At 40.7% G+C, this 26405-nt stretch overlaps 1 protein-coding gene across 1 annotated transcript in view; it reads left to right on the top strand.

Annotated features, from left to right (window-relative positions):
* Positions 1 to 26405, top strand: part of LOC127456485 (phospholipid-transporting ATPase ABCA1) — a 221481-nt gene that overhangs the window by 68589 nt on the left and 126487 nt on the right. The window contains exons 13-16 of the mRNA XM_051725006.1: positions 995 to 1215; positions 7798 to 7974; positions 23794 to 24016; positions 25950 to 26171. Coding sequence (XP_051580966.1) covers positions 995 to 1215; positions 7798 to 7974; positions 23794 to 24016; positions 25950 to 26171 — 843 coding nt within the window. The remainder of the gene's footprint in view (positions 1 to 994; positions 1216 to 7797; positions 7975 to 23793; positions 24017 to 25949; positions 26172 to 26405) is intronic.

The following is a 26405-nucleotide window of genomic DNA, read 5'->3' on the forward strand; positions in this document are numbered from 1 at the left end:
GAGGGGCTTTCTCTGCATACCACCGGTGCAAGAGGGGGAGAAACCGCTGTAATGCGCCGTAAATCCAACAGCTTTTGAGGTGAATGGATCGGTGGAGGAATTCAGCTCGCTGAAACACAACTGCTCTGCTCCAAAAAAAAAAAACTGAATGAGTGGTTGCAAGCCAGCTCCTTTTATACCCATATGTCTGGGGGAGTGGCATGCAAATTCCACTCGCCAATTCCCACTGGCCTTTTCTCAAAGATATGTGACGGGTGTCTGAATATTCGGAAACAGTATACCGTTGCTCGGCTGTTTAGGACTTCTTTTTACCCCTGAATGAAGAATGAAGAAGAATTCTCCACAAGTATATCAGGAACTTAAGTCTCACAGCCGAAACATACTCTACGCAAGTACGTGCATGTAGATGCGAGTGCTTGGCCACCGCATTGCACTAGTGCGGTCTGGTTGAACATGTTGGACATGCATTCTTCGTTACCATGGCGGGAACAAACCTCAGCACTCAAGGAGGTGATAGTTTTTTTCAAACGTCTATGCCACAAAACTGGATGTGTTATTATGCAGGTTAAGTGCTATAACTATACTGACTTTATCTTACTTGCTCAGCAATATTCTCATAATTCCTCCGCCATGACAGTAGTTTAGTTGAAAAAGAAAATGCACCATAGGAGCGCCCCTTGTGGCAATGTTGAGAATGCATTTGTGTTATGAATTGCGGTCTAACACATTTCAGAATAGAATGATGTGTGAAATCGAGCTTGCACTGCAAGATGTGTCTGCGTTCACGTACTTGCATAGAGTATGTTTCAACCCTTTTTTCTCTATCTGTGGCTGACCTCATAGTCATGAGTCTCTTTCGCAGCTTATTTTCTGTTCTACCTGCAACCTCTGTTCACTGTTCACCACGTGAACCTTGTTCTTTTCTGTCAATTTCAGATGGAACAGAAGTGCTGAACACTGTGTGTTTGTGACTATGTGTGTGTTTCTGTTACAGTGTTTTGATCTAGACAAGTTTGAAGGTGTCAGCAGTGAGTCTCTGCTGGTTGACCGTTCTCTGAAGCTCTTGGATCAAGACAGGTTCTGGGCTGGAGTGGTCTTCACGAATCTCAGTGCAAACGGCCATGACCCAAGTGACCCCCACCCACCAACCCACATAAAATACAAGATCCGCATGGACATTGAGGAGACGGAGAGGACGGACAAAATCAAGGAGAGGTTAGAACAGAACACATAAATTATTGTGCCTTGATCCCCCATAGAATACAGAATTAAAAAAGGTAATTCTGACTTTATGTCTTACAGCTCAGACTTTATCTCTTGCAATTGCGAGTTTATATATTGCAGTTGCGAGTTCTAAAGTAGCAATTGCAAGAAAAGAGCCTTAATTGTGAGATATAAAATCAGAATATTTTTTTTTTTATTCTGTTTCAGGATCCAGCTTCCATACACTATCACCACAAACCGACTTTATTTCTTTATTTCAAGAAATAAAGCCACAATTGCTAGTTTATATGACCCAATTGTACGATAAAAAGTCATAATAACGTGATACTGTATACTGTATATTGCACTTGCAAGAAATAAAGTCGCAATGGCAATAAATTAAGTCACAGTTATGAGATATAAGGTCAGAATTATCGTCATGGTTACTGGTGTAACCTCCATTCCCTGATGGAGGGAACGAGACGTTGGTGTCGATGTAGTGACACTAGGGGTCACTCTTGGGAGCCCGAGACACCTCTGGTCTTTGATAAAAGGCCAATGAAAATTGGCGAGTGGTATTTGCATGCCACTCCCCCGGACATACGGGTATAAAAGGAGCTGGTATGCAACCACTCATTCAGATTTTATGCTGAGGAGCCGATATAAGGTCCGGCCATTTCAGCGGGTAGTTCAGCGTTGTGGCAGGAGGGACACAACGTCTCATTCCCTCCATCAGGGAACGGAGGTTACACCAGTAACCATGACATTCCCTATCTGTCACTCACTCGACGTTGGTGTCGATGTAGTGACACTAGGGGTCCCTATTCAAAACGCCACAAGGCTGAACGGTGTTACGTGAACTGGCGGTGTGTGGTTGGCAGACTTGCTGTGTGCCTCATAGCCAGTACACCAGGTTGACACGTAACCTCCACTGACACAGTTATGAGTGTCGAACGGCCCTTTTTGGGGACAAGTCGACAACCCAAAGATAGAGACAGGCTTAACCCAGTCGTGGCCTCTTTTCCCCTTCTCTTTTTCCACTCCCTAAAAAAGAAGGGGGATTATCCGACTGGGCCGCCAGGTCTAGTCGGGGGGTGTCCCTCCCAAGGGGAAGACACCGCAGAGACCACAACTCGCCCAAAGAGAGGGGGGATATTTAAGTGGAAAAATACATCACATGGTCTTTCCAACCATGTGGAGAGCCTTCAAGGTAGATCCTGCCCAATGGGGGAGGAGTTACTACAAACATGGAGACTGGGGCAGAGGGGCTCTGCCCAAGGAAGAAGCAGTTTGCCAGCATGGAAACGAACTAGCGGAAGATATAGATCGCATGGGGTTAGCCTTACAGGGAACCGCCACATGCGGAGCACCTACCCCAGAACAGGGCTCTTAGCGCGTGTACTGGACCGCAGCGAGTCTCTCCGAAAACTCGACTGCCACAGGGCTCGGAGGAAGTCAACCAGGGAACAAAGTTTGTGAACATTACTGGGAATTAATGGCGCACGTCTTCAGCTCCAAGGGAGGTGGAAGGTGCTGTGTGCAAGCGATACACCCGGCCAGCTATCCCGGGCTTATCCGCTTGTGTTGCGTGCCACTACCTGGGACGAAACCGGTTCCACCCGGAGGTTGTAGAACCTTGCACAGGTGTTGAGTGTTGCCCAGCCCGCTGTTCTGCAAATGTCTGTTAGAGAGGCACCCCTGGCCAGGGCCCAGGGAGCCATTACACCCCTGGTAGAATGGGCTCGTAGCCCTACCGGTGGCGGCATGTTTTGGGCAAGATATGCCATAGTTATGGTGTCAACGAGCCAGTGGGCAATCCTCTGCTTGGAGACAGTGCTTCCTTTCCGCTGTGCACCAAAGCAGACAAAGAGCTGCTCAGAGACTCTAAAGCTCTGCGTGCGATCCAAATAGATGCGTAAAGCGCGCACCGGACACAGCGATGACAGGGCTGGGTCTGCCTCCTCCTGGGGCAGCGCTTGCAGGTTCACCACCTGGTCCCTAAAAGGGGTGGTGGGAACTTTGGGCACATAGTCAGGTCAGGGTCTCAGGATCACATGAAAGTAACCTGGACCGGACTCCAGGCACGTTTCGCTGACAGAGAACGCTAGTAGGTCACCTACCCTCTTGATGGAAGTGAGTGCAGTCAGGAGGGCAGTCTTCAAGGAGAGTTCCTTAAGCTCGGATGACTGCAAAGGCTCAAAGGGGGCTCTCTGTAGACCCTGAAGAACTACAGAGGTCCGATGAGGGAATGAGGCGCGGTCTGGAGGGATTCAGCCTCCTGGCGCCTCTTAGGAACCTGATGATCAGGTCGTGCTTCCCTAAGGACTTACCGTTGACTGCGTCGTGGTGTGCTGCTATGGCAGCAACGTACACCTTCAAGGTGGAAGGGGACAGCCTCCCTTCCAACCTCTCTTGCAGGAAGGAAAGCACTGATCTGACTGCGCATCTCTGGGGGTCTTCCCGACGGGAAGAACACCACTTAGCGAACAGACGCCACTTAAAGGCAAACATGCGCCTCGTAGAGGGGGCCCTAGCCTGAGTGATCGTGTCTACCACCGCAGGTGGGAGACAGCTTAGGTCTTTCACGTCCCGTCCAGGGACATGGAGATTCCAGAGGCATGGCACGGGTGCCAGATGGTGCCCCTTCCCTAAGGGAAAGATGGTCCTTCCTCAGGGGAATTCGCCAAGGGGGAGCTGTCGTGAGGAGCATGAGGTCCGAGCACCACGTCTGGGCGGGCCAGTAGGGTGCTACCAGGACAACCTGCTCCTCATCCTCCCTGACCTTGCACAGGGTCTGTGCAAGCAGGCTCACTGGGGGAAACGCATATTTGCGCATGCCAGGGGGCCAGCTGTGTGCCAGCGCGTCTATGCCGAGGGGGGCCTCGGTCAGGGCGTACCAGATCGGGCAGTGGGGAGGATTCTTGGGAGGCGAACAGGTGCACCTGTGCCTGTTGAATCAACTCCAAATCAGCTGGACCACCTGAAGGTGGAGTCTCCACTCTCCCCTGAGGGTAACCTGTTGTGACAGCGTGTCCGCTGTAGTGTTGAGGTTGCCCGGGATGTGAGTGGCTTGCAGCGACTTGAAGTGCTGCTGACTCCAGAGGAGGAGACGGCGGGCGAGTTGTGACATACAGCGAGAGCGCAAACCACCTTGGCGGTTGACATATGCTACTGTTGTCATGTTGTCTGTCTGAACTAACACGTGCTTGCCCTGGAACAATGGCCGAAACCTCCGCAGGGCGAGCAGAATTGCCAACAACTTGAGGCAGTTGATGTGCCAATGCAGTCGCGGACCCGTCCAGAGGCCGGCGGCTGCGTGCCCATTGCAAACAGCGTCTGTCGCGACCACGACGTGCCTGGGGACCAGTTCTAGAGGAACACCTGCCCGTAGGAACGAGAGGTCGGACCAAGGGCTGAAAAGACGGTGATAGACCGATGTAATGGCCATGCGGTGTGTCCCATGGCGCCATGGCCATCTCGGGACTCGAGTCTGGGGCCAGTGCTGAAGCAGCCTCATATACATCAACCAGAGCGGGGTGGCCACCACCGAGGATGCCATATGCCCCAGGAGCCTCTGAAAAAGTGTCAGTGGAACCGCTGTTCCCTGTTTGAACCGACTGGGCATGCTCGTTCGTAAGGTGCGCTGTCAAGGAGACTGAGTCCAACTCCAAACCGAGAAAAGAGATGCTCTGAACCGGGGGAGCTTGCTCTTTTCCCAGTTGACCTGAAGCCCTAGTCGGCTGAGGTGTGAAAGCACCAGGTCCCTGTGTGCGCACAGCACGTCTCGAGAGTGAGCTAGAATTAGCCAATCGTCGAGATAGTTGAGAGCGCGAATGCCCACCTCCCTTAACGGGGCAAGGGCGGACTCTGCGACCTTCGTAAAGATGTGAGGAGACAGGGACAGGCCAAAAGGGAGGACCAAAGGGACAACGTCATCAGATGTACCGGCAGGTGGGGCCTCGCGGCAGGGTGGAGCTCGAGGTGCCACACCACGTTGTGGCCGTGCTGAGTCTAAGGACATCAAAGCACTTACCTGGCTCCTTGTGACCACCCCCGAACAGCCTGGGATGGGGGAGGAAGAGGCCTGTCCTCGTGACCCGTGGAGATTGTTACATCGGGGGCGGATTTGTGCCACAGCTGGGCGCTCAGGGCCGGGAGACTGCCGCTGGAGCGCCAAACCTGCCAAATAGAGTGGTGGACGGTGGTCGTGATGATGGCCATACACACCGGATACGTGACCCAGGGAACAAGGAAACCGCTCTTGCTGAGCTCTTGAGTACTGCAGCCACTTGGGCATGCAGCGCAATTAAATGCAAGAAGGTAACAAAAAGATGGAGGTCTGCTTACCAGCTCCAGAGCAGCGGGTTTCGTTGTCCCTGGGTCGCGGACTCACCCGGAAGTCCGATCAGGGCAGACGAGCATGCTGGGGAATGGGAGGTCCGCGGGGGGATACTCAGCGGAGGCGGTCCCATTGGGGTCCCTAAATCGCCCCCAGTGCTAGCCGCACTGGCCTCAAACCCGTGGGTAAAAGGACCGAGGCGGGAGCCTCTGGGGTAGGATGAGAACATGACCATCCACGAACGCTGTCTCCGCGTGAGCAGTGCCCAGACACGAAAGACGGTGATCGTGACTGTTAGAAGACGAGAGATAACGAGCGCAACCAGGAATAACACACAATTGGAAAAGCATCTTTAAAAAGACTTGTCTTTAAAAAGACGTTACGTGTGTGCGCTCTTTTAGAGAAATATATACTCTTTTGGAGGGGAAAAATGCTCTTTCAGAAAATATACTCTCTAGTTTTTCTGCCGAAGCGCCCAGGGGCATTCTCTGCAGTGCACCAGTGCAGAGGGAGGAGAAGCCGCTGAAATGCGCCATCAGATCCAGCAGAGGTGAATGAACAGTAGTATTCAGCTCAATGAGCATGACCGTTCGGCTCCGAAGAGAAAATCTGAATGAGTGGTTGCATACCAGCTCCTTTTATACCCGTATGTCCGGGGGAGTGGCATGCAAATACCACTCGCCAATTTTCATCGGCCTTTTATCAAAGACCAGAGGTGTCTCGGGCACCCAAGAGTGACCCCTAGTGTCACTACCACGACGCCAATGTCGAGTGAGTGACAGATAGGGAACTCTTATTTTATTGTTTTATTCCATGGCAGGATCTGGCTTTCATTCACAAAGTCACCAAATACCGACTTTATTTCTCACAATTGTGACTTTCTTTCTTGCAGTTCCGCATTTATTTCTAGCAATTGTGATTTATTTCTCTATAAAGTGACAACTGCTAGAAATAAAGTTGCAATTGCGAGTTTATATCATGTTATTGCGAGATATAAAGTCACATTTATGTAATATATCATGCAGTTGTGAGATATAAAGTTGCAATTGTGTGAAACAGAGTTTCAATTGTGAGATAAAGTCAGAATATTTTTTTTTTTATTCTGTTGCAGGATCCAGCTTCCATACACTATCACCACCATATTTCGAGAAATAAAGTCAAAAAATCAAAAAATAAAGCTGCAATTGCTAGTTTACTGTATATGACGCAACTGTAAGATAAAAAGTCGCAATAACGTGATATATCTTGCACTTGCGCAAAATAAAGTCACAATAGCAATAAATTAAGTCATTATTGTGAGATATAAAGTCAAAATTAACCCTTTTATTTTTTTTTTTATTCTGTGTCGGGATCTGGCATTCATACACTAAATCAACAAATACCAACTTTATTTTTCACAATTGCAACTTTAATTCTCACAGTTGCAATTTTTTTTCTCACAATTAAAACCTTATTTCTCGCAGATAGGTATTTTATTTCTCTTTAAAGTCGCAATTATGAGAAATATAGTGACAGTTGCTAAAAAAAAGTTGCAACTGCATGTTTAATTTATGTTATTGCAAGATATAAAGTTGCAATTATATGATGTATTGTGCAGTTGTAATAAATAAAGTTGCATGACAAATCGTCTCAATTGTGAGATATGAAGTCAGACATTTTGTTTTTATTATTCTGTTGCAGGATCCAGCTTCCATACACTAACACCACATACCGACTTCGAGAAATAAAGTCAAAATTGCAAGAAATAAAGCCGCAATTGTTTTTATATGATCGCAATTGCGATATAAAAGTCATAATTACATGACAAATCTTGTGAGATATAAAGTCAGAATTACCTCTTTTATTTGTATTTTTTATTGCGTGGCGGGATCTGGCTTTCGTGAACAAAAATCAACATGCACCAACTTTATTTCTCGCAGTTGCGCATTTATTTCTAGCAATTGTGACTTCATTTCTCTATAAAGTTGCAATTACTAGAAATAAATTGACAGTTGCTAGAAATAAAGTCACAATTGCAAGTGTATATCATGCAGTTGTGAGTAATAAAGATGCAATTGTAAACACCAAAACACAATATTACAGCACAATAACATATCCAAGATATTAAAGAGAGGTTAGAACAGAACATACATCACCACACACCAACATACAGTATAAGCACAGAAAGAATGGCAACATTACCACACATTGACGCAGAATCATTGTGTGTTAAAACTGCATTGGCTTGATTGGATGAACTGTGTTTGTTCTCTCAGGTCCTGGTATCCGTCAGCCCGTGATAACCCATTTAATGACCTGCGGTATGTGAGAGGAGGGTTTGTATACTTGCAGGATATGCTGGACCGTGGAATCATTCGGGTCCAGACCGGCATCAGCCAGCCGCTCGGAGTATATGCACAACAGATGCCATACCCATGTTACGTTGATGATACGTAAGCACCCAGAACATTCTCTGTGTGTTTGTTTACAGTGTGTGTGTGTGTGTGAGTGTGTGTGTGTGTGTGAGAGAGAGAGAGAGACAGAGAGAGAGAGAGAGTAACTGATGACCTGAAAGTATTTATTCAGGGATATAAACACTTCTGGATTTCTCCTCTCTTCCCTCTCATTGTGTTTTGTTCATGCCCAAGAAGTATCAGAGATGATATAAACACAACTTATCTGTATTTTAATATTTAAATGATAGGTTGATGTTGATAGTGTGATGGTAAACCATGTAGAAATACCAGAGATGTTTTTTTCTGTCAATCCTACAACATAATCAACAGCTCACTCTGCCTGTGATTCATGGCTCAGGTAAATGTCAAATTAATATTGGCTTTGATTGGCTCCCTCTCCATCAGCCTGAAAAATCCATCAGTGTGTTTTTAATCAGGTCTGTGGGGGTTCATGTCCATCTGTTTATTTGTGATGACATGGACATCAACAGCTCTGCAGAGCGGTGCGGTGTTGTGTTTTAATGTGTTTATTGATTAGTGTGAAACTCGTCGTGTTTTATTGATTTGAACAAACACCTGCTACTGTGAAACTGAGACATCAGGCCAGGGGTCTCCAACTCAAGGTACCTGAGGGTCACCAGCAGCTGTTCTCCATTAGTGGTCAGTTAAATAGTTCCAACAAATACAGTTGTTTTTACAACCGTGAATTGTAACTATGTACAGTTATTGCCGCAACAACATTCTGTACCCTAACAATGCTACATTTTTTGACAGATATAAGCATGCAGGCTACTGTTGTGTGGTTACATTCATGTTTTAGGCCTTTAAAAAGATATATATATATATATATATGTATAACAATCCGATAAAAAACTGGAGGGTAACATTAACGGCCAAACCAAAATGCATTTTTTTTTTGGCCAGATTTAAAGCTCAGATGTGTAATGTGTGCCCCACTAGTGGGTTCCGGAAGTAAATATTCAATTTAGTTTTTACGATACAAACCTATCGTGAGCTCAGAGTTTGTTGATCGATGGTATATCCTTCTGTTGAAGCTATGAGACTGCATTATTTTATCTCAAAAATAGATTAATTGCAGAATTAATAGGAAATAATAGGGAAATGACCCACCAATCAGAGAATCGTGATGAATAAAGCACAGCTCTGAAGCAACTGCCCACTTTCACAACGCACTGTAAATTATTCTGTAAAGTCGGGTTTTCTACACTGTCAGACTACTTATATCTTTATACCTGAATATTTTGCTGTATACTTTCAATTAGGGCTGTCAATCAGTTAAATTTGTAATTGAATTCATTACTTGTTATGCCGATTAATTAATCGAATTAATCGCATACATAAATATTTGCTGAGAAAGCTCCTCATATAACAATAATTCAATATATAATGATTAAATAATTATAAATTGTTATGTTTAAATAATTATAAATAATAATAATAATAATAATAATAATAATAATATCTATATATATATATATATATATATATATATATATATATATATATATATATATATATATATAATAAAAATAATAATACAGATAATTAAAATGCATTACATTATTTTGGCACATAAGTAAAGCATTAAAAAAAGACAATACAAAAAGTGTCTTTAAAATGCAATGTATTGTTTATTTCCATATTATTGAACATAAGCCCATCATTGGCCTACATTTCACAGCAATTCATTTTGAAATTGAATTTACCTGCATCAGACGGACGCCTTTGGAGCGTCTCACTTTGGTTGTGGTGCATCATAAACATACCGTTTTAGGCCGCTGTGTCAAGTTAAACGAAGTTTGAAACTTAGAAAAACATGTCTTCAGATCCCTGCCTTCGGATTTGAACTCCAACAGCTGTGTTTGCAAGAACTGTGTTCTCATCTTGTGATGTCTGCTCTCAGTGAGTGTGGTTTGTTTTCTGTCTGTATAAGCTGCGCATTGCATATACAGCGAGTTTCGCTTACTGCCCCCTGGAGAAAACAGGTGGTACTTCATGCTTGAATGTTTCATTTGGAAGGAATGTCTGGGGACATGATTGATTGAGTAAATGTTTTTTTTTTACGCATTATTTGTATGTAATTAATTGCACTGAATGCATTAAATTGACAGCCCTACTTTAAATATATCAATACTACACTTAAAATCAACAACTTTAAAGCAATAGTTTTATATTTTTCCAACGTTTTAAATTTGATTACGTCATTTACAGTGCCACATGGAATTGTAGTTCATTCCTTTTTGAAAGACATTAAGTAGACTCTCTTGCACCTTTGTCCTTTTTTTTTTCAAATGCTTTTTCATCTCAGAGCTGGTTGGTTTGGTTCATGTCTTAGAACTCTCATGAGTTTTTTGAAGACCAAACACTCTGTAAATACTCTTAATTTAAATTTAAATTCACAATCTAAAAAATAATAATAAACACAGAATATAGAAGGGTTGGCACTCCTAAGAACATTTTTAATTTCTATTCTGTGTTATTTTCACATCTATGAGGATAAACTGGCATTACAGATGTGACATTTCTCTGTTACGGGCATGATAGTTAAATAACGTGCACTTGCATGATGAGGGAAAGCCACCCAAAACACCTTAAAAACCAGCAGATTTTGACCTCTGAGACATCAATATTTAAGACTGAAATATAGCCTTGCTCGAATACTTTATGGCAAAAGATTTTAAATAGACTGATTCAGACAGTGATGTGTGAGCAAGCGGCACCCTCTAGCGCAGAGGTCGGCAACCTTTTTGACGTGCCATTTTTTATTTTCCTGGTCAATGGCTGTGCTGTGCGCGAATGGCTTGCACGCTCAGCGTGAGTCTCGTCACATTTTAACTTTTTGTTTAGCCTCCCATTCAACTCATGAAAATACGCTGCGTGATCATGAGAAGGATTACATCAAGATGTAGATTGGAATGCAGGTGTGGAATTGATATAAATAAAATAGTCTAATTCTCTTTCACCATTGCTGGCGTGCCAGTGATTACCCCTCCATAGGTTGCCGACCCCTGCTCTAGCGGGTGTGTGCGGTACACGCTGAGCAGCATAGCAATATTAGATGATGTTTATCATATTGCAATTCAAATATTCTTGCCTCGTCTTGCCGGACAGTGGAAGATGCCTTTGATTGGTCCTTTTTTTGCATCAATTATTAATGTATTAATGTATTTTTGTTTGTGTGAGGCTGTGTATGTCTGTGTGTGTGAGTGTTCAGTATTCCTGTAGCGCCAGTCGACCTCCCAGAAGAATTAGTCAGACCTGCGTCATTTACTTCCACTTGAAAACACCCAAAACTCCCTTTCTATTAAAGCATTAGAGAAAGAGAGAGGGAGAGAGAGATGGATAATGGAGAGAATACTAATTGTTTTTCAGCATTTGGCCATTGTTCGCCACACAAAAAGCCAGAATCCAAATTTTAAATGTAAGAGGAATAAGAACTTCACAAGCTTTAGAATACCTCAGCAATTCATCCAAAAGATTCCAGCCTGACTGGATTGAGGGTTTACACCGAAAGCAGCACATGTTCAGCCCTAAATCCATATAATGTTCCTTTGTTTGAAAACATACATAGAAACTACATTGTAATTAATGGAAATCAGGTGTTTTTTTTTTTGTTTGTTTGTTTGTTTGTTTGTTTGTTAAAAGTGTCCTGTTCTTAAAAAGCCGACAATGTGCAAGGTAATGTAAAAACCTTAAATGGTTTCCTTTAAAACCATTTGTTTGTAAGGCCATAAGCGGTTTAAGCAAAAAGATAATTTGTCCATTACCCCAATTTGCTTTGCGTGTAAACACCTTTACCACCGTTCGTAGCGTCTTATCCTAGTTTTCGCAGAATTTTTTTTCATTGTCATAATTTTTGTTGTTTGATAAAAATGTACTTTCAATTTAGTCCGAATTTCATCATGTTCATTAGGCAATTGTACTCTGACTAAAATGGCATAATATTTGTATAATTTTTAGTCTATAAAAATAACATATTTTTGATGATGATGATGATGATGATGTGAAAAATGACATAAACTTGTAACTAACAGACCAAACTGAAAAAAGTATAAACTACTTACAATTATTTAAACGTGTATCAAACATTAAAACCCCTCAAACTCTGGTGCATTTTTGTTCTGATGCCTGTAATTTTTACACACTCAAATTTAAAAGCTCACCATTCACACAAAATGTGGACTAATTGCAAAAAAAGTGGTCTAATTTTTCAGAGAACCCTCCAAATAATAAAAAAGACTCCAGTTATTAAAAAATAATATTGTATTCAGTTTAATTTTCAGTTCAAGCACCACCTTCATTATTTCATTGAATGTCTCGGCCTCTGAGTGGACTAGAAGCTCAATCTCAGTGTCATTAAAAGCTGAGATCCACCCCTTTGCAATAATATATTATATTTTATCACATACATTTTATGGCATATTTTGTTCTGTACATCTAAGATGTAACATATCTTAGCTTCAGCTAAGCAAGCTCACAGAAAAAAAAAAAAAAAAAAATCTGAAATTGAAAATCTTTCAAACTGTGGTATTAGGGCAACAAAATTAACTATACAGTCACATTCCTGAGAATGAGACCTTTCATTTGATATATGACTTGTCCATTTAGGTGCTATGTGAAGGAATTGTATTTTTAGGAATAAATATTTTTGCCCCATTACCTCAAGGGGGGCGCTAATTTTCAACGTGAATGTTTCAAGGCCTTATTTTGTTATTTTAAGTAACATAAATGCAGAAGTGATGGTTATCTCTGAAAATTTCAGATTCTAAGCTTTCAAATGATACCTCATGTGCCTAACGTATGTATATGGAAACTTTAACATTTTAAGCGTAACCTCGCGATATAGCGCCACCACTTTGAGTCCATATAGTTTAAAGGGTTAAAGATTAATATGTTGAACATGTATTATTATTAACATGTAAGTTTCCACACGTTTAGACAGTTTAGGATATTGCATTATGTCTTGCGCGTTTTTAAGGAAACAACATATTCACAACACAAGTCACACATTCTGACTATCTTTTTAATTTTAATTAAAAGATCATGATGTGTCTTTGTCTGGTCTATGCTATTGTTGACAGTCAAAAAACCTTTGTCAATGAGTTTCATTGAAGAGATTAACACTCACAACTTGAGTTTGACGTTAGCATGTTGCTAAGCTAATGGCATGATCCTCTGATTAACAATATGTAGTGCACACATATTTTGTTAAAATAATCCATTTTTAATTACTCTGAACTGTTTTTTTTTTTATCAACATTGATCAGTTAATGAAATATTTATAAGCACCATTTCTCTCGAGTCTTGGATTATTTTTTCACTGAGCTCATCGCAGTGCATCTAGGATTGTCTTCACAAATACACTGATGATGCTGCCAGACAGTTTGGCTTAAACCAAGTGTCTTAGGCGAAGGCATAATTAAGTTACCTACTTTGAACATGCATCACATCGGGAACACACCTATGGTGTCTTAAATGCTCTCATTTTAGGTAGCTTACTAGTTTTGGAACAGAGGAAATAGCTCTCTCTCTCTCTCTCTCTCTCTCTCTCTCTCTCTCTCCCTCCAAATCCATGAAGACTGCAGATAACTCATTTGTGTTTACAAAAACTGAAATAGAAGGAGAGATAGAGAGAGTTGAGTTTGATGTGACTGTGAATTAAATTGTTTTAAAGAGTTCACTCTGGCTGTCTCCTGCTGTTTCTGTTGTCTACTCTAATTGTGTTGTGCCATCTCTCTGGCTGTATTTATGAAAGGTAAGCAGAACTGATATGAGAAATCTATAGTGTGTCAGATCCTGAGAGTGCATGATATATCTTTGCTACTAGCTAATTGAGCGCAGACAGCACTTTGCTTTCCGGAGGCTTCTGCTTTGATATTGACGTGACATTTCAGTGGCCTTATGAGAGCACTTTAATACAGGCTTACAGTATTATCAAAACGACATCAAATGATAAATCATACTGACAGTGAGCACTTTGTGTGTGTGTGTGTGCATTTCGGGTGTAAAAATATAGATTATCTGAACAGCCACCACAGCAGGATTCATTCAGAACAACAGCAGCAGCCTGCGTGTTCATCAAATCAAAGCCACGTGCACGACACAGGATCAGCAAGAGCACATTAACCAGTTAACCACATTAATTAACTCAAAGGAACAGGTCACCAAAAATGAAAATTATTGTATCATTCACTCACCCTCATGTCATTCCAAACTTAAAATACCTACTTTCTTCCATGAAAACCAAAATTAGATATTTTGAAGAATGTTCACACTGCTCTTTTCCATACAGTAAAAACGAATGGGGATGGATGCTGTCAAGCTCCAAAAAAGACTATAAAAGCACCATAAAAGAAGCCAATATGACTGGTGTGCTACAATCCAAGTCATCTGCCTTACAGCCAGCCATACAATAGCTTTGTGTGAGGAATAGACCCAATTTCAAGTTATTTGCTGAAAATCTTCCCCCATGTCCAACAACAATGGTTCTTGTGTCTCATGACCGTTATTGACATATTGACACGAACCTGCCAGGACATGTCTTGACATGGCATTTGAATGTATACAAGCACAAATGAGATTTGAGAGCTATGGCGGTGGGTAAGATTTTTATGTTAACCCTTCTGTTATGTTTAAAAATAATGACACCTGTGATGTTCGGGTCAAAAATGACCCGTATTGGGTTCAATAGATTTTCAGTAAATTTATAGCACACTTATCTATAAATTGGCATAGGCTTACCTACATGTATTCACACTGAATAAAGGCTTCTATAGTAGCATTTTAACTGGAAAGAGTGCCACATATTTGTGAGTTGTGGTACTACAACTGTACAATATATATACAGTAAATCTTTACTGTATGGATTTTCAGTACTTAAAATAAGCTGATACTTATATTACTTACAAATGTAATTAGTCTGAAAGAAAAACAATCATGGTTTATATTCTGCAATATCACAATCATAGGAATATTGCTAAAAATATAACACATTATTGTACAGCAAATGCATTGTCAACATTGTCAAATCAACATTATGCAGTTGAACAACTACATATAACTAAGTGTGTGCGCGTGTGTTTATGTGTGTGTGTGCACTACACACAGTTTTGGCAGTAAGTGTAGGTGTGTTTATAATATCTGCACACATTAACTCTATGAAGCTGTGCATATCATATTTCATAAACGATTTTCTAAAAACTCTACATCATAAACATGATAAATATTTTGCTGAAACCCTATTGTATGCAATGTATTAGATGTCTACTGCTTCCTGGTGAAAGTTTTTGTACTTCTGGAAGTAAAAGACCTTAAAAAATGGTCGCCTAAAATAAGCACCTTCATATTCCTATTCACATGTCTTTTTTAGGTGAAATCTAAAATTAACAATAATGTTTATTATCTCTTTAAGAGAGAGAGAGAGAGAGAGAGATCGAGAGATATCTTGTGACACTCTTGACACTCTCAAGAGAAGCTTCACAGCTGCATTGAAAACCAGCAGTATTTACCTCCAGGTCATATTTGTCTGGAACATAAAAGGTGTAGGCAAAAAATTTGACATTCCATAAATATAAACAAATATTATAAAAAAAAAACAAAAACGAATATATATATATATATATATATATATATTTTTTTTTTTACATATTCATATTGTCAGTGTTGAGGATAACCCAAAAGCATTTTGGCCAAACTTAAGAATAAGTCTAGTTTTTCACTGTTTTTAAGTCTTAAACGGGTCAAAAATGACCCGAACCTAACAGGAGGGTTAAAATACTTTCTCCTATTCCAGCTTAATATGCAAAGACAACTATAAGTAAGCCACTGGTAGGTTGATTTCACTGTAAACACTGTGGCTATGTGGCACAATCAAAACATTGGTCTGAATGTTTGATATTTGTTTTGTCATTTTTTTTAACTCTACCGCTCAAGTCCCCATTCACTTTTATTATATGGAAAAGAAACCTTGACATTCTGTGAAATATCATCCTTTCTGTTCCATGGAAGAAAAAAAATCCTACTGATTTGGAACCAAATAAAATAAAATAAAAAATGCTTTGAATTTTTTCGCCAAGGATGCATTACATTAGTTGAAAATAATTGTAAAATTATAGTTAAGGCATTTATAATGTTTACAATTGTCTATTTCTTTTAAAATAAATGCTGTACTCTTCAAACTTTCTATTCATCCAAGAATCTTCTACTTGCAGCAATGGAAGAGTTCGGCATATACTGTTAATAAAAGCTGCTAGTTTTGGACCTGTGAGGAGTCTTTTTCTCAAATTAGAGACTCTGATGTTCTTCTTGTTGTTGTGCATCTGGGATGTTCTTCTCTCTCTGTGCCGGTTAGATCAAGTTTGTTTTATTTTTTCAAAACAGAAATGCATGGAATATCTCTAAAAAGAACAATAGATTGATGAATTTGAGGAGAAATATGTTTCTTTTTGGTTATTTTTAAAACCGAAATTTGACTTGCAAGTGTAAAGTAACTTTAAAACAAAATGCAAGTGTACTCAATACCTCAGCAGGAGAGAAACACTAGATTGAGACTTCCACACTTCATTAAGTAGCACAACCAATTTAGCCATTCTAACTAGTTACTTTAGTACTAGGTTAACACATTATTTCTTAAGGATTACGTGACACATTGTTTTCTTAGTAGACTGGAGTAATGAGAGCTGAAAATTGAGCTTTGCCATCATGGGTAAAATTGTTATTTTATTATAAATAAAAAACATAAAACACTAATTTCAAATCATAATAATAAATTACAACTTTTTAAAATCTTTTTGCTAGAGTTTTAGTGAGTTAATGCATCCGAGGTGAAGAGAAGCATCAGGATTAAAAAGAAAAAGAAAAAAGTGGATAATGCTCTGGGTTACTGACCAGATGGTTGGGGGTTCAAGCCCCAGCACTGCCAAGATGCCACTGTTGGGCCCTTGAGCAAGGCCCTTCACCCTATCTGCTCCAGGGGCACCGTATCATGGCTGACCCTGTGCTCTGACCCCAGCTTAGCTGGGAATGGGAAAAAATAAAGAATTTCACTGTATGTGTTCAAAAAATTTATAATGACAAAAAAAATGTAAAATAAAAGATTCTACACCAATCAGCCACAACATTAAAACCACCAGCCTAATATTGTGTTGGTCCCCCTCGTGCCGCTAAAACAGCGCCAACCCGCATCTCAGAATAACATTCTGAGATGATATTCTTCTCTCCACAATTGTACAGAGCGGTTATCTGAGTTACCGTAGACTTTGTCAGTTCAAACCAGTCTGGCCATTCTCTGTTGACCTCTCTCATCAATAAGGTGTTTCCATCCGCAGAACTGCCACTCACTGGGTGTTTTTTTGTTTTTAGCACCATTCTGAGTAAATTCTAGAGACTGTTGTGTGTGAAAATCCCAGGAGATCTGCAGTTACAGAAATACTCAAACCAGCCCGTCTGGCACCAACAATCATCCATGCGATTATCTAATCAGCCAATCATGTGGCAGCAGTGCAGTGCAAAATCATGCAGATATGGGTCAGGAGCTTCAGTTAATGTTCACATCAACCATCAGAATGGGGAAAAAATGTGATCTCAATGATTTGGACCTTGGCATGATTTTGTAAGTTCGTTATGAACTACTGGGAAGAACGGGGCAGATCAGGGGAATGCGGCTGCTTGACGATGTCCAGACTACAGGAACCACAAATCAAGGCGAGATTTTTCAGGTTCCTCTGGAGGAGACCACTTGAGTCCATTGACCACCCTTGAAAGGACCCAAAGCATCTCCTTGTCAGTGATGCATGCACGCTCCTCACCCACTCTGGGGGAAGGGGTGGCAACTTCATCCATTGACCACTCGCCAGATGAACTGCCGAACATGATGAGTTTGTGCACTCCAGCAGAGGACCGAAGCTCATCACGCACATATTGTAACGACATAGATGCACATGGAGATTGAGGGGCTCGCAGGGCTTGTGCCGGCACGAGGTCCACCTCAAATTCATCCTGCTCGTCCTCGCGGCCCCGCCGTGCCTTCTCATGTGATCCCTCGGGAGTCACAGAAGAGGCCGGTGGGAGGGCGCGGGAGACTGAACTGTCCCTCAGAACAAGGGCTATTCGCAAGTGAAGCATCTTGAGACTCATGCCCTCGCAGTGAGAGCAGTCTGTCTCCATGACAGTGAATGCAGCTTTCATGCCGATCTGACAGCGGGATGTGTCCCTCACATAATGAACACTTACGGAATGACATCTTGAAAAAGATGTGAACACGTAAGCGGCTCTTTTAGTATATGCACAATATCACAATAGCTTTTAAGGATACAAAACTCCTGCCAAAGCACTGCGGGGAATCAGGGTGCTGAAGCGGCCCATTCACCAGCGAAGCATCAAGCGGCGAGGTAGAGTAAATGTTCACCAGAACACTGCAGGGGAGCGGAGAGTCTCCTCGTTGCCATGAAGATCCCGCCCGCTGACTCGTGTATGTCAACGGCGAAGTAGTAGAAGGCTTCTAGACGAGAGATGAATCGCTGTCTTGAAGAAAGAAAATTCAGAGGAATGGTGTTTGCGCGCCTGCTTTTATACAGGACAGCTTCGTGCCTAAAAGGCCGGGGCTTAAACTCCATAGCCAGTTTTTGAATTGCTGTTATTGTAGAAAGGTTTCAACTAGGTCACACAGAAGGACACTCCCCTAGCGTCAGCGTAGTGTTAGAACTGCCTCCAGTCAATTCAAGCACCACCCTAGTTGTTTCATTGAATATCTCGGCCTCTGAGTGGACTAGAAGCTCAATCATTAGAAATCAGAGATCCACCCCTTTGCCATGATATATAACATTATCATCAATAGTCGAAAATATATTTTCTGATGATTTGTTAACATGCTTTTCCTGCTGGATGGAATATTTTGTTCTGGAATAGAAAATAACATTGGATTATTCAGCCAAGCAAGCTCACAGACAAGTAGAAAATGGCTATTTTTTATTTTATTTTTTTTTTTAGAAAACTGCATAAGGTAAAAGCAGATATCAAGCTTTTAGCTACTTGGGGCATACAGCAGCAGTTATCAGAGCAAAAATGAGATGTTTATATTTGATGACTTACAGAAATCATATTTCACTTTGTGATTCTTTTGAAAATCTTTCGAAGTATGGTATTAGGGCAACAGAATACATTTAGAAAACATTTAGGTGCTATGTGACTTTTATTTTCATATAAATGTTTCTACCCTGTTACCTCTGGGGGGGCTTTAATTTGCAACGCAAATGTTTTGAGGCCTTATTTTGTTATTTTATGTAACAAAAATGCATAAGTGAAAAGTTCAGATTCTAAGCTTGCAAATAATACCTCATATGCCTGACTTATTTATACAGGGACCTTAACGTTTTAAGCGCAAACTTTTTTTGCGGTATAGCGCCTCCCTTTGGACCCGCCGGCGGGTTTGAATGGGTTCTCCCCCTTTTCTCATCTTGCTCAAAAATTCATAAAATAGCACTTAATTTTAACATTTTTACAAGTCCCATGTAAAGCATGCCGAGAAGCATGCTGGGAACTACAAACCCCTTGCTCATGTTGTTGAACATACTTGATTGGTTCACATTCACTCTGCAAAATGTAATCTAGAAGAGTGCACATTTTAGAGAATTACAAGTTTATAGAAACACAATTTTGTTGTGTAGATCACAAATAATATGATTTAGTAAATTGGACAACCTGCATTTTCCCATTTTTCAGCATAGAATGTTAGTGAAAGTTGAAAGAATGTTCATTTTTGGGAGAACTGTTCCTCTGAGATCAGCTCTGGTCATCCCTGCAGCTTTGTTTCATCCATCGGCACCATCCTGCCCATGTTCCTTGTGCTGGCATTCATCTACACTGTTTGCCAGACCATCAAAGGCCTGGTTCTGGAGAAGGAGCGCCGTCTGAAGGAGGTTCTGCGGGTTGTTGGGGTTCGCAATTCTGCAATCTGGTTCTGCTGGTTTATAGAAAACATGGTCCTTCTGACCATTCCCTGTGCTTTGATCAGTGTGATGGTGAAGGTTAGTGGCGCCGAAATACCGAGATGAATAATCAGACAACACAAAATCAGACTAAACAGTAATCAATCAATGTGACCACAAAGCACTCTGAAAACACAACACAAAATCTGTCTCCGTTCTGGTATGTAATGCCCACTTCTCACGATCCATTCTATTCCCAATGGATTAAATAAAGACCTCACAGCATTTTTTTCTCATTAAAACATTTGGAAATATGTCCGATTACTAGCGGTGGGGATTTTGATTCATCCCAGTGACTCGAGTCTTTTGAAACGGTTCACCATAACGATTCTTTCAGTGACTATTTCGTCAGATTATATCTTCACGGCAGAAGGTGGTGACAAATGAGCATCTTTCAAGTGTTAATGAGTGAATCATAGAATCATGATTCAATTGATTCGTTAAAAAGCACTGAGCCTTTCATGTCTGAATCAAGTCTTTTTTTAAATGTGCGTGTCTTCAAATATACTAAGAGAGTTTAGTTGTGTTTCTTAAGCGTTTCACCCACAAATGACAACTAGCAGATCTATAATTTTTCCTCTATTTTGAGAACAGAGCATTTTTTGATTTATTTAAACTATACAAAAAGACAACAATAATATCCTAAAAAATAAGTATGAGTTTCAATAACGTCCTTATGTCATTGTAATGTATGGTCATTTGTCACATTTACACATTAATAATTAATCAAAAAGTCAAAGTGCTTTGTGGTTTTGATGCTTGTGATCACAGTGGAAATAATTACTGTGAAATAATTATCCCAAAATTTAAGGAAATCAAGTATATACTGGTTGAACTTTGATTTCTTTAAATAAGGTGATTGTGCTAATTTGTTATGCATGGTATAGAACCGACCTTATCCGTATCACTCGTTGCCTCTCCGTCGCCGTTTTAAAGAGCTTAAATTATTTATTTATTTATTTTGCTTTCAGAGCTTTTTTTTTGTGGTCATCTCCATAGAGATTACATGGTTTGCTCTTTTGTTGTGATGGTTCTATACCTCTCTAAACACATGAACAAGAAGGGTGAGTGTTTGAGGAATTTTGAGATTGGTTTAGTGGATGATTTACATGCTGTTTATGTGCAGACAGTGGCCCTGTTATAGACTGGTTGTAAGGATTTTGCCTGTTTCCATGAACAAGGTACAAACATTGGTGTCCCATTACTGTATTCAAAGCATTAGAGGAACAACTGAGGCAAAAACAGAATTTTTTTAATGTCCTACTTTTTGTGTGCAACCCTGTTATCAAATCATTTTTTGCCTATTAAAAAAGAAACAGTCCTTAAAATTGTGATACCTAAGAAGTTAAATCATTTGCACCCTTTCGACAGCATGGTGGAAAGACAAGTAAATAATCCCATTCCATTTTCTGTTACAACAAACACTGTAGTGTTGACTGCATGGAGTATCAAACATAGGGCACGTCGATGCGGTTCAGTTGGCAGACAGTACACACAAAAGTTACGAAGGTTTTTCCCCTCTTTAAGAATGAGCAAGCTAGAGTAAATAATATATGCCCATTGATAATGCTTTGGGTCGAATTTAATGGAAAATATGGGAGTTGCGCTCCGTGGCGCGGCAGAAATTTGAGCAGCCTCCGGAGTCGTAGGTGGAAGCCGCCGACGGATACTCAGCAGCAGCAGCGGTGTGTGTACATTCATAGAAAACAATTGTTTCCAATTTTAGAACACTGTCAGACACGTCCTGTGTGGGACCCATTTAATACCAAAGTAACTGTAAGGAAATTTCACAAACAATAATTTTCCTTTAATTTATGGGAATATTTGTTTAGTTGGTCCTAAACTAGCTAGCGAGTGATTCAGGCTAATTTTGCAGTCCTGCTACTAATCCTGTTATCCATTTTCCTGTTTTGTTTTTAGATTGTTTTTTTTTTTGTTTTGTTTTTTTTTAATATTTTGTAAATATATAATTTCATGTACATGTTTATGTTTATTGATTAAAAATAGTAAAATCACACAAATCCCACATCTCAAAATCAACAGTCAATCAACATTTTATGAAGGTTAGTACCTTCTTTCATTCACCATTTGTTGAAAAAAAAAATCATTAAAAGTGCCATTTACATACAAAACTCTTTCATCGTCGCTTTATTTTGATGGTGAAAATGGACAAAGTGTTTTGGGAATCAGCAGATTAGTGCAGCATTAAACATTTTATAATTAACAGCATGGTGTAAATTGATGGAAGACTTTGGTAATCGCATTACTGTGAGCCAATTAAACACTTTGGCTAAATGTATTACAGTGTGCGTCTCTATTTAGATCAGCTGACCATTTCTACAGTTTAACTGGTTGAAAGACACAGTAGGTAAGATAATGGAAATATGCTCTGTCCATTACTGAAAAGGGCCAGGAATGGTTTAAGCAATGGGGTGGCCTCCGGCCACTTGAGGGCTCCAAACTGTTGTGGGAATTATGCACAGAGAATAAGAACAAACAAAGAAATGACACTGGTATGTTGGCTTGTGTGTATGATATATAATAGAGTCCCAGTATGTGTTGTGCCCAGGTACCCAGAATCTCTTAAGTACATTTACAAATGTGGATTACAACAACAAAATCTATTCATCCTATGGAAAAAGTAACATGATAAGTGCTGCAATAAAAGAACTTCTTAAAAAAGTACAAGCTAGGACAGACATGGTTTAATGGTTTAAATGTAAGTGCCTTAATAGTAATGTACTGTATGTTTAAGGTACAACGGCTTCACTGGGGTGGTACCCTTGTTTTGGGTACATACTTGTATCCTTAAGGACACAAAAGTTTAATGTGCAGGTACTGTGCAAACTGACCTTAATGCTGGTAGCAACTGGCACTAATGATAATTTGCTGAGGTTTAAATGTGTATGCAAAAAGGCCATCTTAAAGAGCATTGCAGTATTCCAGCCTAGAGATGACAAGAGTCTGGACAAGTTTTTGCAGCATGTTAACATTGAAATGGTCTTATCTTCCTGGTGTTGTAGAGCACAAACCTGCAGTTTGAGCAGTTTTGGTGATTTGGTCTGTAAAGTTAAACTGGTCATCAAAACTAGCCCCAACTTCCTGGAGGACCAGGATGGTGTTATCAATGACAAGCCTAGGAGAATGGGGAAGTTTTGCACAATTGCTTGATTGGCTGGGAAGGTGTGGAACTCTGTCTTTTTTTTATATGCTGAGTTTGAGGTGGTGTTCTTACATCCAGTCCCAGATGCCTACAGGCAAACCAAGATCCATGCAGCTATTCTTAGATGGAACGATAAGTTGAGTTTTGTGTCATCAGTGTAGCTGTGGCAGAAAAACCAGTGCATCTGAATGATGCTGTAGTCTATCTAGAAGAGAAGAGAAGAGAAGAGAAGAGAAGAGGGCCAAGTACTGAACCTTGAGGTACTCCAGTTAGTAATATGTCTTGGATACCCTGAAGGATCTACCTGTGACTCAAACCTGTGGAGTGCAGTTCCTGTGATGTCAAAAGAGTAGAGAGGAAGGCTGCAGACAGATTCCGTTAGAATAAGCATGGAGTCTCCTTGGGAAGAAATCGGTTTTGCTGTATGGTGTGTCTGACTGTGCTTAACAACCCTTAACAGAGTGAAATTGTGTGGTTGTGTTTAACTAGTTTGTGTGTGTAACTGGATGGTCTTCATGCTCCAGACTGTGTTGAGATTTGTATGTGTGAGTTCTACCATGTGATCTCTACTTTGTGTGGATCTGCTGTGCAATCACTGAATGAAGGGTTTCAGTAAGTTTTCCTCCGTATTTTTGTGTGCATATGTAGGTTCCTGCGGTCTCTGACGCGCTCCTTGCCTCTCTACATGACGTTAGCGTGGATCTTCTCTGTAGCGCTGATAGTCAAGGGTGTGGTTCAGGAGAAGGAGGCGCGTCTGAAGGAGACCGTGAGGATGATGGGATTGAAGAGCTCCACCTACTGGCTGAGCTGGGGCATCAGCAGCACCCTGCCTCTCGCCGTCAGCGCTGCGCTCCTTACTGTCATTCTCAAGGTTATTAACTCTGATTCACCATTCACAAACACTACAGTACACTAGATCCAGATCTGATCAGGAGTACAATGGATCAGAGAGCTGTATTAGTTTCTCTCTAGTAGCGGTTCTCAAACTTTTCACGCTGGCTAAAAAAAAAACACACAAAAAAAAACAACTTAGACCAATCTTGACCAACTTAAATTCCAAGATGGTCTTGGATAGCCAATGCTGGTCTGTTACTGGCACAAGCTGGTTACTTTTAAAGGTATATATTGGAGGTTTTATATATTTGTCAAATAAGAAAGAGGTCTGTATGGGCATTAAGTTGAAGGCTTAACCTGGCCCCACCTGAGACTGTGTGACTCAATCCGACCTGTACAGTTAAATTTTAAGCCTGAACCCGAATTCGCTCACGCTCTTTATTATTTATTATCCAAACAAATACATTTGTTGCTATAGGCTGTATTTTATTTAAGCACTGTAGGCAACAGTTTAGTAACAGTAAACATACACTGTTTTAACAAGGCAAAGTGGTCTCTTAGCACACCAGAGCGAATGGGAAAAATGTGTTTAAACGCAAGAACATGTTGTCATCTTGGGGTTGTATGCCCTCAGTAAGTGCGGTTTGTTCTCTGTCTGTGGACACTGCACATTGCCAGCTGGAGTTTCGCTTACTGCCCCCTGGAGAAAACAGGTGGTACTACAAGCTTGAATTGCTCAGTCCGGGGCATGATTAATTGTTTTATTATTATTATATTTGTACAATTAATCGCACCGAATTAACGCATTAAATCGACAGCCCTAATATATATATATAAAATCTAAATATTTATAATAATAATTATAATGTATATATATTTTTAATTCATTACTGAACCTGGCCTGAAACTGGATAGTCTGTCAGGTCGCATTGGGCTCAGGTCAGGTAACAGACCTTTAAAATAAGATTGAATATTCTTACTTCCATTGTCTTAGTTTGATGTATAGACTGCTTGTTTGAGAATAATTGAGGATAGGTTTATCCATACTTATTAATCACATATATAATAATTAAATGATCAATTTGTGCAAATAAATAAATAAATAAATAAAACGCTTATAAAATGATCCGTCAACTTGTGGCAATTATGAAAACATGCAGAGCTATTTGACATCAATGGTGTTTGCAATTGAGAAAATAATAATTTGGTGCTTGAACGGCTTATATTAGTAATGCTTTTAGTGAAATCTGTCAGTAAAAACTGTCATGTAACAAGTAGCCTTGACAAACAAATACAGATATTATTGGATATGTTTCGTGCTCAGTTTGGGGACTGCTGCTCCAGAGTGAAATAACATGATGTAGGATCAGTCGTGCAGTGTTTGTGAAATGGCTGTTCTGCTGTAGGCGTCATGACTCTGTGTGGGGAAAAAAAGATGCAATATCATGAAATCTGATCTTCTAATATAAATGGAATAGTTTGGAATGACATGATGGTGAGTAAACGATGACAGAATTTTCATTTTGGGGTGAACAAAACCCTCTGAACACATTTCACTGGCCTATGCTGTATATTACAGCACACCCAAACACAATTTTTTTACCTCTACCCACCAGAGTCACAATGCTTACCGCTTATTCAATTACAAAAATGTGTCTTTTAATCAACTCTCTCTCTCTCTTTCACTGCCTTTGACACATGTAATCATTCAGACGAGTGGGTTTTGAATGTGTGTCGTTGTGCTTTATAATTATCAGGTCGTGTGTTATTGATGCATTCATGGTAGCACAAACTCTACATTTATTTGAAGCTCCGAAATGCTTTCACGCCATTACGGCAGACGGCTCGAATTAATGTCTTCACGCTTTATAGACGAATCTATCATGTGCCTTCACAACTGACAATAGATTACTAGAAAAATGTGGCTCCATCATCTTTCTTTCGTTCTTCTCTATCTTTCTTTCTCTCAGTATGGAAAGGTTCTGCGATACAGTGACCCCTCGGTGATCTTTGTCTTCCTCCTGGTCTTCTGCGTGGCCACTGTCATGCAATGCTTTTTCATCAGTGTATTTTTCTCCCGGGCAAATCTGGCAGCTGCCTGTGGGGGCCTCATCTACTTCCTGCTCTACCTGCCTCATGTGCTCTGCTACGCCTGGAGGGATGTCCTGGGCTTTGGAGCCAAACTCGCCACGGTGAGACATTCAACACACATCTGCACCACTAGTGTTGGGGAAACAAGAACGGGTTCTTATTTACACTGAAAGAAACAACCTATAGAATTTACCCCCCAATGTCCTCAAAATGATAACAAAAGCAAACATTATTCCTATTTTTTTCAAAAGAAAGACAGAAAGATTTCCATATCACACGGGTGTATAACAGCAAATTCTGTGTTGAATTCAAATGGGCTGCACCACTCGCGCTGT

This window comes from Myxocyprinus asiaticus, chromosome 2, assembly GCF_019703515.2.
Source record: "Myxocyprinus asiaticus isolate MX2 ecotype Aquarium Trade chromosome 2, UBuf_Myxa_2, whole genome shotgun sequence".
Taxonomy (NCBI): Eukaryota; Metazoa; Chordata; class Actinopteri; order Cypriniformes; family Catostomidae; genus Myxocyprinus; species Myxocyprinus asiaticus.